The sequence below is a fragment of the Larus michahellis genome, chromosome Z, assembly GCF_964199755.1.
Source record: "Larus michahellis chromosome Z, bLarMic1.1, whole genome shotgun sequence".
NCBI classification, from domain to species: domain Eukaryota; kingdom Metazoa; phylum Chordata; class Aves; order Charadriiformes; family Laridae; genus Larus; species Larus michahellis.
Window position 1 is genome coordinate 30,154,714 of NC_133930.1, and position 13,178 is coordinate 30,167,891.

Below are 13,178 nucleotides of genomic sequence, written 5' to 3' on the forward strand. Positions count from 1 at the left end.
CTTTGTTACATGATATTTCCAATACTAATTTTATTTCCTGTTTTACTTCATTTTGGGAAAAATGTTTTCAGAGAATGAAAACTAGCGTCTCCAGATTGTCTTTTTAATCTTCAACAACAGGACGAAATGAAATGCCTATATCTACTCTCTATGAGCACAAAAATATTTGAAAGTTGCTGGTTATGATACAGACTTTGTGGAAATTTTAAAAAAATAATAAATTTCTTCTGTTTTATTTATAATTTTCCTTGCACACTTTACTAAGCTGTTAAAGGAACTGTATCAGCTATGTTCTTTAGTTTTTAAGGCAGACCAGAAATTGGAGATCGCAGAGAGAATGTTCAACAGAGATCTAAACTGAAATGGCCTCCTTGTATAAAAAAATAAAGAATTAAATTATTTGGGCTGAAAATAGAAAACCTAATGAAATAGTTATTAAAAACTGACAGTATGCAAGTTCAAAAATTGCATGTCCTGCGGTGGACTGGTAAGCTAGTGATGATAATTGTTATTGTCTGGCTGGAAAACAGAAAATTAACTGACTCGTATAGGAAATAATGAGTTAAGTAGAGTCAGACAGATCTTTCATTCCTCTTGCTTCAGTGATTCTAGCCTGAAATAAATAACTGGAATAGGATTAGAAGTAAGCAGCTGAAACGTTCCAGCAGAACACGAGGTGAATCAAAATCTATTCAATATACACGTGTATATTAATTATAATTAATAGTAAATGTATAGTAATTATACTTACTAGTTGAAGGAGAAAAAAATTATACTCTTAATTATACTACCTCAGAGGAACAAATGAGGGACTAAGTTACATTGTATCTATGAGAGTTTGTCAACAAAAATCAAGTGCACAAGAGCATACTAAATTAAAAAATTACATTGAAGCATAAAACCAAAATTTAAGAGAGAATTTTGATTTCCAATAAGAAGTGCTTATGTTCAAAGCAAAGAGTAGAACAATAGAGCAAAATATATAAGGATTTTTAAACTCCTTTTAAAAAAGAACATATAATTATCCACAGTGCCTATGCAAATTACTTGGATGTGTATCGTTTTCTGTTCTCAGAGATAAAAATAATTTTTGTACCTTCATTAGTCTGGATTACTTTTGGCAAGCAACATATAAATAGCACACGCTGTAATATTCTAAGCACATTCATATTTATATAATGGCTAATGTCAGCTCATGATTATGTTTTTCATATGCTAAACGTGATTTTGCATTAAGAGCAATTTTGATTAGCAGAAGCCTGCATCTCCAGTTAATGATACAATGCTTTGTGAACATGATGGCCATAGTGCATGGTGAATACGAAGAAATGCTTTGCTTAAGTTCTGATGCATGGATATACTTTTATAAAATCGATTATATGACTATATTTAGTTTTATTTCTCCAATGCTTCCACATAAACTACAAAGTGGGGCTAATTTTGAATCCTTAGAAGCTTACTGCACTGTCCTAAAGAATGCCTGTTGAAAAAGGAATGATACATTAATGAAAAATCCCCATATCTGAGGAAACAAAAGACTAAGAAAATTCCTCAGGCTATTAAAATGGAATTTAGTTACACTCCTACCTTTTTGGTCTCACTCTTATTGCTTTTTGCTTACCTGTGGACATGTCTGTTCCCTTACCATACCTCTCTATACCATCTCAACAGTGACAGCTGCTGTGCTGCATGAAACCAGCTGCCACCAGTGCCACTTTTACCAGAGGGGAAGCCCAGGTTTTCATTAACAGTACCTTTTTTTTTTCCTATTTTTGGAGCATGACAATAGATACGAGCTCCATATTTTACTAGCTATATGCAAACTAGGGATTTGTTTCAGCTGAAAACATCAGAAGTTACTCTTTCACTGCTTGCTCAAAAGACAGGATGCTTCAGTACAAACACAGCTACAGCTAAAAGGCTCTTAGTCCACCCTTCCACTTATTCAACTTGCTCTTCTTCAGGGCAAAAATGTTTCATTTTGAAAAAGATATCATACATTTTGTAAGCATAAATGAAACACTGATGCCATGAAAACAACTCCAAATTAATGCATGCATGAGATATCATTTAAGTATGGTATATATATAGGAATGGAAACATGGGAAACAACGACTCCACTAGGAAAAAATGAAATACTATACACTGCTTTAAAATTAATAAAAAACAAAGTAATTGAAAATGGCATTATCCACTAAAAATACTAATAAATTACTGTAAACATGATAATATAGAAGTTTCAGCTTATGCCAAATTGTTGCATATACACAGACACTTACAGAATCATAGAATGATTTGGGTTGGAAAGGACCTTAAAGACCACCTAGTTCCAACCCCCCTGCCCTGCGCAGGGACACCTCCCACTAGACCAGGCTGCTCAAAGCCCCATCCAACCTGGCCTTGAACACTTCCAGGGATGGGGCGTCACAAGTAGCTCTCCAAATACTGGTGCATACCCTACCACTGGGCTGCTGGAGAAATGGGGAGATGGTGCAATACCTGTCCTCCTCTCCATAGGAAAGCAGGACACTGAATTTATCACACTCTGAAAGCGCTTCTGGAGAGGATCCTGCCGATGGGAGAGGTGGAGCAATGCTGATGGTGTGGATCTATCTGGCTTGTGTGGCCATGAGATACCTGCCTACCTGCTGTGCACTCACAGCTCTGTGCACACTAGCAGCTGCAAGGATGTGAAGGAAAATCTCCTGGCTGACATGTGTGCATTGAGCGTCTTCAAAGATCAGATGGTCGTGGCTCCACAATGAGGAGAAGCTCAGTTTGGGATGGGGAAGAGCTCAAGCAGCCCCACCATGATAGGCGTATCGAGCTCCTCTGCCTGGCTCTGAGGAAGGCCACATGGTCTTCCTTCCTCGGTGTGATGCCAGCAGTATCTTTGAATTTAACAAAATTCAAGAAGTGCCCTATTGTTTAAGTGAATTATATTCACAAGAAAATACAATCCAAATATGAATATTCACACATATTTTGGATACAGCTGACATTATAAATATGTGTCTTATAAACAAAAAAAAAAACAAAAAAAAAACCAAAAAACACTAAAACTTGCCCTCCAACTTTAATATTGGTAACTTTGAATGTGAAGAAATAATAACCCCTCCCTCTGCCATCAAAACAATGACTTTATGAAATCAGCACTCTTTCTCCTCATTTTCTTTAGGCAAATTGGCCCATTCCTATCATACGTACATAAAGGCAGTATTAACTTCAGGCAAATGCGACCTATGCACAGATAATTCCTCAGGGAAAATCACACCTACAATCTCCTAAACACAGTGATTGTTTCGATGTTTAATATTTCTTTTAACCTCTACAATTGAAATTACCTATCCCACCTGCATTCTTCATCACATTTCCTGCTAGCATACACATTCACATTCTTCACTCTTCTCCTCACCACACATCCACTTCTGTAATCTAGCCTCTCTCTCTATACAGATCTCACACACATACCCTGTTTTAATCACTGTGATACCATCTGTATTGGATTTCCCAACATTCTTGTTGCATCTGCAATCCCTGCAAAATTTTTAAGAAACTCCTCCTCCTTGGCTGGATTATCCCTTAGCTTTCCTTTCTGAAACATTATACTGATTCCTACAGTCAGTGTTAAGAGTCGGATATAAAAAGATAACGTAATACCCCCACAGGGAAAAATAATCCAAAATAATGATGGAGTATTCAATGAAAGGGAATACTCAGAAGCAGAAGTCCTAAAGGAGATGTATGTAAGGTTGATCAGGGACAGTTTTACATACTTATGTAGTGTAATAAAAAAATTCAGTTTCCTGTTCTCATTAAGGTATAATCAAGCAAGAAAAAAGCAATCCTGTCCTGGGATTCTGGGTTTTGACATGAGTATTAAATTAATAAAGGGCAACTGGAGTAACTTCAGAAAAGATACAAACAGTTAGTGACACAGATTAATGCATTATTTATGGGGGGAAATAAGAAGCCAATTCTATCGTAGCAGTCCTCAGAAAGGTAGAAATTTTGCATTAAGGAAGTTTATAAACACCAAAGCCCTGTTCATTCTTCATTTGCATGCGACAGAGAGAGAACGGAAATGCATAGAAGATCCTATCCTCACAGTTCAATCAACCCAATGATTGGAACTACAACACTAAAAAGTATTGTATATGCCACTAACAGGCTACCAATCTTCATTTCCTCACACTGATCAGTACTTCACGTGGATAAAATTCAGTATGTAATATTAGACCATCATATATATAATATGCTTAAAACAACAACAAGCACTACCAAATTGCCATCTTCTATCTGAAAAGCTGAAACAGGAATAAGAAAGAACAAATCACATAAACTACATCTATTAAATATCTGTCATCATGAAAGAACACTAAAATCAGACAAATTAGCTAGATCTTTTTCCATAATGAAAAGTATTCTTGCAGTTCACAAACCTTAAAAAAGTTAACCAGAAAAAATCTCCTACAAAGGTTAGCTAAATTCAGGCATCATGGAGGCTTCAATTAAAACCTGAACATAGTACTCAAAAGTCTCTATCCTAGTAAACACTGAAGTGAAGAAAGAGTGAGCTATTTAACAGCTGAACTCAGGAAAAAGTATTTAAAACAATTATTGATTCACTAGTGGTGAATTCTGAGCAAATACACAAATACAAGCATTTAAATAAATTTTTGTAAGTCCAAATTCAATGCTTTTCTGAATCAATTTTTTTTAAAAACAAGCTTGCATCCTAAAAGATACATGAAGATATAAGTAGCAACTGTAGTAGTGGAACTATGAGGCATTACAAATTCAGTCTTATCAATGCCTATAAATATCTAAAGGGCAGTGTCAAGAGGATGGGGTCAAACTCTTCTCAGTGGTGCCTGGTGACAGGACAAGGGTTAACAGACACAAGCTGGATCACAGGAAATTCCATCTGAACAGGAGGGAAAACTTCTTTACTTTGAAGGTGGCAGAGCACTGGAACAGGCTGCCCAGAGAGGTGGTGGAGTCTCCATCTCTGGAGACATTCAAAACCCACCTGGATACATTCATGTGCAACCTGCTCTAGGTGACCCTGCTTTGACAGGGGGGTTGGACTAGATGATCTCCGAAGGTCCCTTCCGACCCCTATCATTCTGTGATTCTGAGTCTGTACATGAGGAAAAAATAGTTAATGAAATATATGAGACATGAGACTGTGGAACACAAATATAAAAACATACCACCTGGAATTCTAGAACTAAACTTAACAAATGCTGAATAATTTAAGTTAGGGAAAAGTGCGCCACTGGCACAGAAACAAATTACACTATTCAATAAACTATGTCTGGTTCTCATATTATTGATTCTGAAAGTGTGAAGTCAGTTTTTGATTAAAAACAACATCAGATGGACAGATAATTTATGTGTATTCTAGAAAAGTCTCGCACCACTGTCATGGCTTTCACATTTCAGTCCCTGTTTTCCCGCTCCATATTTTTCCTTTTTTCCCTCCCCATTTTCTTCAGCAACCACTCCTTCCAAAGCTTGTGGGTGCTGCACAGGTGAATGACTGTCTCATGTTAACAGAGGTGTGTGGCTGTGCTGGCTGACACAAAAGTCTTCGTACTTCCTTGGCAAATGCACGTCATAAATTACCTATTGTCATACCACAAATATTTTAATGATAGTGTGCAAAGATCTGTAGGGAGTCAAGTCTAGAGATGCAAAGGACAGTGCTTTTCATTTTTAGATTTGTATTACACTTACTTGGATGTCCAAATGAAAGGAGAAATTATATAGTCAATAATATCATAAATATATTCATTATTTAAAGAAAAAAATGTAACATAAATTAAAGAAAATTTCTATGAGCTATTACATGAATTTTTTAATAACCTACAGTTAGAATCATGCATGTATACTACTGCTGCTTGTCAGATGCTCTAATTAAGGAACAAATCCAGAAAACAGCTTGTCTTCTCTCTGGCTATTTTAATTCCAGCAAAATAAAATTGATAAAAGCAGAGCAAAAGAGTTCATTTAGCAGCCTTGTACAAAATCAAGTTCTTCACTACATTTTGAAGAACTATGCTTCCTGAAACTTTTTTTTCATCTTCCCAAAACTAACAGCCACATACCTGTTGCTGAACTGGTACTTGCTGTACGACCTGTGTGGGCACTGCTGCTTGGCCAGCCACAGATGTCTGTAAAGTCACAGTCGAACCTGTATCCGAACCAGTCTCTGATGTCTGCATTGTGATATCTGAATAAAATTAAGATGTAAAATTAAAAGGTTTAAATATTAAATATTAAAAATTTAATTATTAAAATTAAATTAAAAATTATTAAATATTTAAAAATTAAAAAAAAAGCTACACTAATTTGTTGCTTATCTCTAGTTGGATCTTAAAATTAGTTAATACAAATCTTGGTATGAGCCAAAAGGTTCTTCCCCCTACTAGCATATGAGTTAGTAGAAATGGGTTTTTATCTTACTTATATTGAAAATACCTTTATTTACATGTGCAGAAACAGGTATTGCTTCTCTGACTCTTGTCACTTTAGAAATAACTCAGAAAAATTAGTAGCAATCTCTCAGCTTGTAAATAACTGGTTATCATTCAAAGCTGTTTTTTTTCTGGCTTACTGAATTACACTAAAATCTCTATACATTCAATTTCAAAGTCAAAATTCTATCAGTCCACAGAATGAAGGGCTGTCATCTGGAAAGCAAACTCTGAGAAGCATTTAATGAGTCACAGTGAAAAAGCAACTCAAATAACTTTCTTCAGTAGAAAGCATTAAAGCAACCACTGTAGTTAAAATAAGAGAAGAAGAAACTTTTTGACACCAAAAATAAACAGAAATGCATATGCGGTAGAAAAGAGCCTAAGATTGTGGCCCTGACATTTTAAGGAAAAAAATGGAAATTTGGATAGAATACAGAAACGCTTCAAGTATCAAAGAAAATGCCTTACAAAGAAAACTTATCAGAACGAAAACCAAGGATGACTTACACCATCATAGGAAACATGACTGGGAATTACAGGATTCCTCAATTTTGCTCAGCAGAAATGACAATACTACTGATTGGGTGACAAACCAAAATTAATTCATAATCAGGAATTAGATTTTTTTTAAAATTTATTATTTCTTTTAAGCAGTGGATGATTAACTCATGAAAATAACCAGAGGGGCACATTCTTCTTCACCCAGTACCTTCAAAAGAGAAGACTGCATGCTTCTGTTAAGAATTACAGTAAAGAAATACAAATTACTAGTCTGTAAACCAAATATTCTGTGATCTAAAAATTTTACTGCCCTTAATCTCTATTAATCTACATTAGCTACAAAATATTTGGCAAACTGAGGACCAATGTCACTAAAAAGAAGTCACATTATTATGCTTACCAAGAGGTTTGTATGAAAAAAATCTACAAATAATTAGAATGTCCTATCAAGGTGATTTTTTAGTTTAACTGAACAGACCCAGATGGCTAACAGCAAAGGAACTAGACTTTAATCCCCACCCTCAGTTTAAACTGATTTAAAGTTGGGTTTCTGTAGTCCCTCCCTCCAACTACCTCTGACTCACTTTGCATTCAAATGTAGTCAATGAAAAGCAGGAAACAGGTACATAAATATGGGATGGGGAACGGGGGTAGGACCTTGACAACTGGGACCATCATTGGTTAAACTCCATGGGACCATGCCTATGGTATCTGACATATTTAACTGCTTCTAAAATATTCAGAACAACTGATAAATTGTTGATCAAACATACTTGAGATTCATCAAGAGAGGCTCAGAGTTATCATGTTGTCTGAACACTCTACTTTCCAGCATGCCTGCCCAAAATCAGGATACAAAACCAAAAGAAAAAAGCAATAGAACTTCACAGATGACTATTGAAATGTTTAAAATCCTACCAATGAAAACAGATGTCCACAGGATAAATATGGAGGAGCTGGAAGCCACCGTGCTGCTACAAACCTATGATGTAGTCACAATTCCTGAAAGTTGGTGGGATGAATACCATGACTGGAGCGCTACTATCGATGGCTACACTATGTTCAGAAGGGACAGGCGAGGAAGAAAGGACAGAAGGCTTGCCCTCAACGTCAAGAAATGGATAGGGTGTGAAGACCTGCCTCTGAAGAATAGCCATGAGCAGGCTGAAAGCTTATGGATAACTAGAGACTGAGGCAACAAAGGGAGCCTTGTGGTTGGTGTCTACTACCAGACCAAGGGGAGCCTAACTAACGAAGATGCCTTACTCCAGCTACAGAAAACATCGCGCTCACAGGCTCTTACCATTGTATATTCAGCCACACCAACATCTGCTGGAAAAGTACCACGTGAGCTGTAGGCAACCCAGGAGACTCGTGGAATGCATGGAGGATAACTTCTTAAGGCAGGTAATAGACAGCCCTACCAGAGGGGATGTGATACTGGACCTGATGGCCACCAACGCAAATGAGCTAATCGGTGACGCCAAGAGTGGAGGCAGCCTGGACTGCAGTGATCATGTACTGGTGGAGCTCACAGTCCTCAGGTACACGGGTCAGGAGAAGGGTAAAGTCAGGACCCTGAATTTTAGGAAAGCAAACTTCCAGCTCTTCAAAGAGTACTCAACAGGACACCCTGGGAAACTGCCCTCTGGGACAAGGCAGCAGAACAGAGCTGGCAGATCTTTAAGGACACTTTCTGTCGAGTGCAAGAGCTCTCAATCCCCAGGTGTAAGAAATCAGGAGAGGAAGGCAAGAGACCAGCATGGATGAGTTGAGACCTGCTGGTCAAACTAAAGGGCAAGAAGGAAATGCACAGGCAGAGGAAGCAGGGACAGGTATCATGGAAGAGTAAAGGGACGCTGCCCTGTTGTGTAGGGATGAGGTCAGGAAGGCCAAGGCACAGCTGGAGCTGAACTTGGCAAGGGACACAAGGAATACTAAGAAGGGCTTCTACAGGCGTGTCAGCCAGAAAGGGAAGGTCAAAGAAAGACAACTGGCAAACTGGTAACAACGGACAAGGAGAAGTCTGAGGTACTCAATAACCTGTTTGCCTCAGTCTTCACTGGCGAAGCCTCTTCCCACACCTCTCGAGTGGATGGACCACAAGACGGGAACTTAGGAAGCAAAGTCCCTCCCACCATATGAGAAGATCAGGTCTGAGACCACTTGAGGAAAAATGAACATACGTAAGTCTATGGGACCTGACGAGATGCCTCCCAGGGTTCTGAGGAAATTGGCTGATGTAGTTGCCAAGCCACTCTCCATGATATTTGAAAGTCATGTCAGTCTGGTGGAGTCCCTGGTGACTAGAAAAAGGGAAACACTGCACCCATTTTAAAAAAGTTTAGAAAGGAGGACCCTGGGAGCTACTGACCTTTCAGCCTCACCTCTGTGCCTGGGAAGATCATGGAACAGATCCTCCTAGAAGCCATGCTAAGGCACGGGGAGGACGGGGAGGACACAGCTAGCATAGCTTCACCAAGGGCAATAACCAAGGGCAATCTTGCCTGACCAACCTCGTGGCCTTCTATGATGGAGTGACTACCACAGCGGACAAGGGAAGAGCTACAGATGTCATCTACCTGGACTTCTGAAAGGCCTTTGACGTGGTCCCCCACAACATCCTTCTCTCTAAACTGGAAAGATATGGATTTGATGGGTGGACTGTTCAGTGGATGAGCAGTTGGCTGGATAGTTGCATCCAGAGGGTAGTGGCCAACAGTTCAATGTCTGAATGGAAACCAGTGATTAGTGGTATGGGTTTATATTGGGACCAGTACAGTTTAGTATCTTCATCAATGATAGTGGCAGTGGGATCAAATGCACCCTCAGCAAGTTTATGAACTACGCTAAGCTGTGGGGTTGACATGCCTGAGGGGCGGGAAGCCATCCAGAAGGACCTGGACAGGCTTACGAAGTGGACCCCTGTGAGTCTCATAAGGTTCAACAAGGCCAAGAAGTGCGTCCTGCATCTGCGTCGGGGCAACCTCAAGTATCAATACAGGCTGGGGGATAAAGAAAAGGAGGGCAGCCCTGTCGAGAAGGACTTTGGGGTACCGGTGGATGAAAAACAGAACATGAGCTAACAATGCGCACTCACAGCCCAGAAGACTAACCATATCCCAGGCTGCATCAAAAAAGACGTGGTCAGCAGGTCGAGAGAGGTGATTCTGCCCCTCTACTCTGTTCTGGTGAGACCCCACCTGGAATGCTGCATCCAACTCTGGAGTCGTCACAAGAGGAAAGACATGGACCTATTGGAGCAGGTCTAGAGGAGGGCCGCAAGAATGATCAGAGGGATGGAATACCCCATATCCCTGGAAACAGTCAAGGTCAGGTCGGACAGGGCTGTCAGCAACTTGATCTAGTTGAAGATGTCCCTGCTCCCTGCAGGGCGGTTGGACTAGATGACCTTTAAAGGTCCCTTCCAACCCAAACTATTCTATGATTCTGTGATTCCATGTTTACTGTAGAACAGTAAATTTCATACCTTTTTTTGCCTACAGAAAATGCTGTACAAAATCCATAATAAAGTTATTTAACTCTAAAATCAGTGCCACAGTTCCAGCAACAGCCCACCCTAGCTGAAAATCAATCATTTTTCCCTTAACCCCAATATTAATGAGAACATTCAACTTCAAGTAATAACATCCAGGAAGAAAATTTTCTATACTTTCCCATATGCAATCACCTTAAAGTTTCTGCAGATAAATTAACAAGACATTGTGCCATGTAAGACATCCTTAAGTGCACTAAACCGAACTGATCCACAATGTAAATGTATAAGCTTAAATAAATCGAGTCAGAGATTTAGAAAACTATTTTTTGCAAACAAAGGAAAAAAGGGAACTTATGCTTTTATATAAAGCCTATGTCTTTATTTGCCTATATTAGCCATATGCCTAAACATATATATGGAAATAATAACCATCGCAGTCATTATTACACCTTTTGAACAGAGGCACAGCACAACGAGATACCAAACACTTTGTGGGGTTTGCAAAACATAACAAATGACATAGACAATGGCAACATTCTTAATAGTATACCAATGAGTTGAGCATTTTAGTTTTATACTGGAACACTGGAATAATTTTCTAAATTTGAGTCATTCATGTTTTACTCAGTCCTTGTGCAGCACGAACAAAGTCACTGCTAACAAAAATGAACCTGAGTTGTAAAAAGATCAATGTTTTTCAAGGAAAAAATGCAATGAAACTGGCTTTTAAGTGAAATTATGAACTTCAAACTACATTTAACTTATTTGTAAATGATCTTTCACTTAATGAAGGCAGATATTTTAATAAATAAATATTCTTACTATTTAGAAAGCAAAGCCAACTATTACTTATCAAAGACTAATTTCTTTATATTGGAATTATTTAGAAAACAATCCCTTTTAGTGATTGCTGTTTTCCACAATCATACATAAAAGTAATTGGGCAATGTTTTATGCATAAATATTGAAAAATAAAGAGGAAAAAAGAAGTGTAGTGTAGACACAGTGCTGTTTTGTCAAAACAAAAGTTCTTAATTAAGAATTTTAAATTTTTCAGAAGCATCAGAATAATCCTATGGATATGTCTACTCACTTCGGCATGTACTTCCACATTAACTCATTAATCACCTGTACTTTTTTCTCAGCCCATTACTTTAGACTTGGAAAATTCCTTCAAAATTGAAGTAAAAAAGGAGCCAGCTTGTCTGAGCAAGCCTGCACTCACTCTTATACGTAACCCAGACAAAAACATTGGCAAGTTGGCAGAATAGTGGAAATAAAAAGCTAAACACTGAGTAATTTCCTAAATCACTCTCTGCTATAAAAGCACTTCCGCTCAGCTTCAGAACACAATTAAACAGGCAAGTTTAAGCCACCAATTCCAACAAATGATCATTTAAGATACTGCAGCTCCAATGGGAAGCAAAAGTGAACAGCTGAAAAGAGTCAAAAGGCATTATTCTATAGCAGCCCTTAGCTTTACTTGACTAAGTATTGGTTTTGTGGTTACAGTATACAAACATATCAATCGCTGCAAGGGAGGAGTAACGCTACTATAGTCAAACACAGTTCTCTGTCTAGTTCTGATAGGACTGGGCAATGACAATGTCCAGAGACATACTGGGACACATGAGAGAGAATCCAGGGCTAGGTGGGAGAGGACGCCCAGAGGGAACTTGAGAGACCCCAGAGGGCCCCACGGCCCAGCCTAGGCCTACCCACCATAGATCTGGCACTGCTACACTGACCTACCAAACCTCAGACTATGTTGTCCCATCCACAGGACAGTGAAGCACGTATATTTTTTTATTACAGTGTTCTGGGGACTTAGTCCATTTTATCTCCACGCCGTCAATTTGGTGACAGCCCGAGATTTAAGCATACAGTTTGATGCTACAATTCTCTACCTCAGAACTGTAATATACTTTTGTTAATTATCTGATAGGCTAACTGTTGCTCTACAGACTGACTGATCAGTACGTAAACTAGGATAGCCAAAGCATGGTTGTGGAATATAAACTTTGCCATCATTTTTGCCTAAGCAGAAATAAACCTAATGACTTAATATCAATTTATTCAAAAGTGGTTAGGTTGCTTCCATTATTCTGCTCTAAGTCTCTATCCCAAATGCAATTCTTCACTGTAGCTCACTACAGAGTACAGATTTTTCCATGTAGATGCCATACAGTATGTTTGACAGTCAACCTTTATCATCTTCCTATCCACTGGAAGTTTTTCTAGCACCACGTTAGTGAGGCAGTCAGTGTAGCTCTTTTATGTTGCATCAACACTGAGTAGTTACATAAAAACATTTTTATAATCTAAATTAAGTCTCTCTATTTTTCACTGATACTGCACGTAAGTAAAGAACTGCATATTACAGCAGAAAAGACGTCATTCTTGCCCAATGGGACTGTCAGGTGTATCACAAGCAACAGATAAATGTTTGACAAAGATCCTTTTTATTCTGGCTAATTAAACAGTTGGACACATCCGTCTGTTAATTGTCTTGATTTGAATAGCCAGTGCTTGTTGCATCATGTGAATGTAAGCTAAACAGGCCACATTCTGAAAGAAGGCTAATTAACCCCTCCAAGTGGGAAAAAGATATTGCCCAAGGCCAGCTGCTGAATGTGACAAGATTAGTATTTCTTCAATCTAATTGGCAAAACTCAGGCAAAGCTACTATGCTG

At 38.5% G+C, this 13,178-nt stretch overlaps 1 protein-coding gene across 6 annotated transcripts in view; it reads right to left on the reverse strand.

Moving 5' to 3' along the window:
* The window catches only part of RFX3 (regulatory factor X3), a 141,133-nt gene that overhangs the window by 67,688 nt on the left and 60,267 nt on the right, over positions 1–13,178 (reverse strand). For 5 of the 6 annotated variants that reach the window (XM_074569762.1, XM_074569759.1, XM_074569760.1 and 2 more), the window contains exon 2: positions 6,114–6,238. The exons of the other annotated variant lie outside the window; for it this stretch is intronic. In XM_074569762.1, the coding sequence (XP_074425863.1) occupies positions 6,114–6,230 (117 nt within the window). In that variant the 5' untranslated portion in view covers positions 6,231–6,238. The remainder of the gene's footprint in view (positions 1–6,113; positions 6,239–13,178) is intronic. 6 annotated transcript variants of the gene reach the window in all.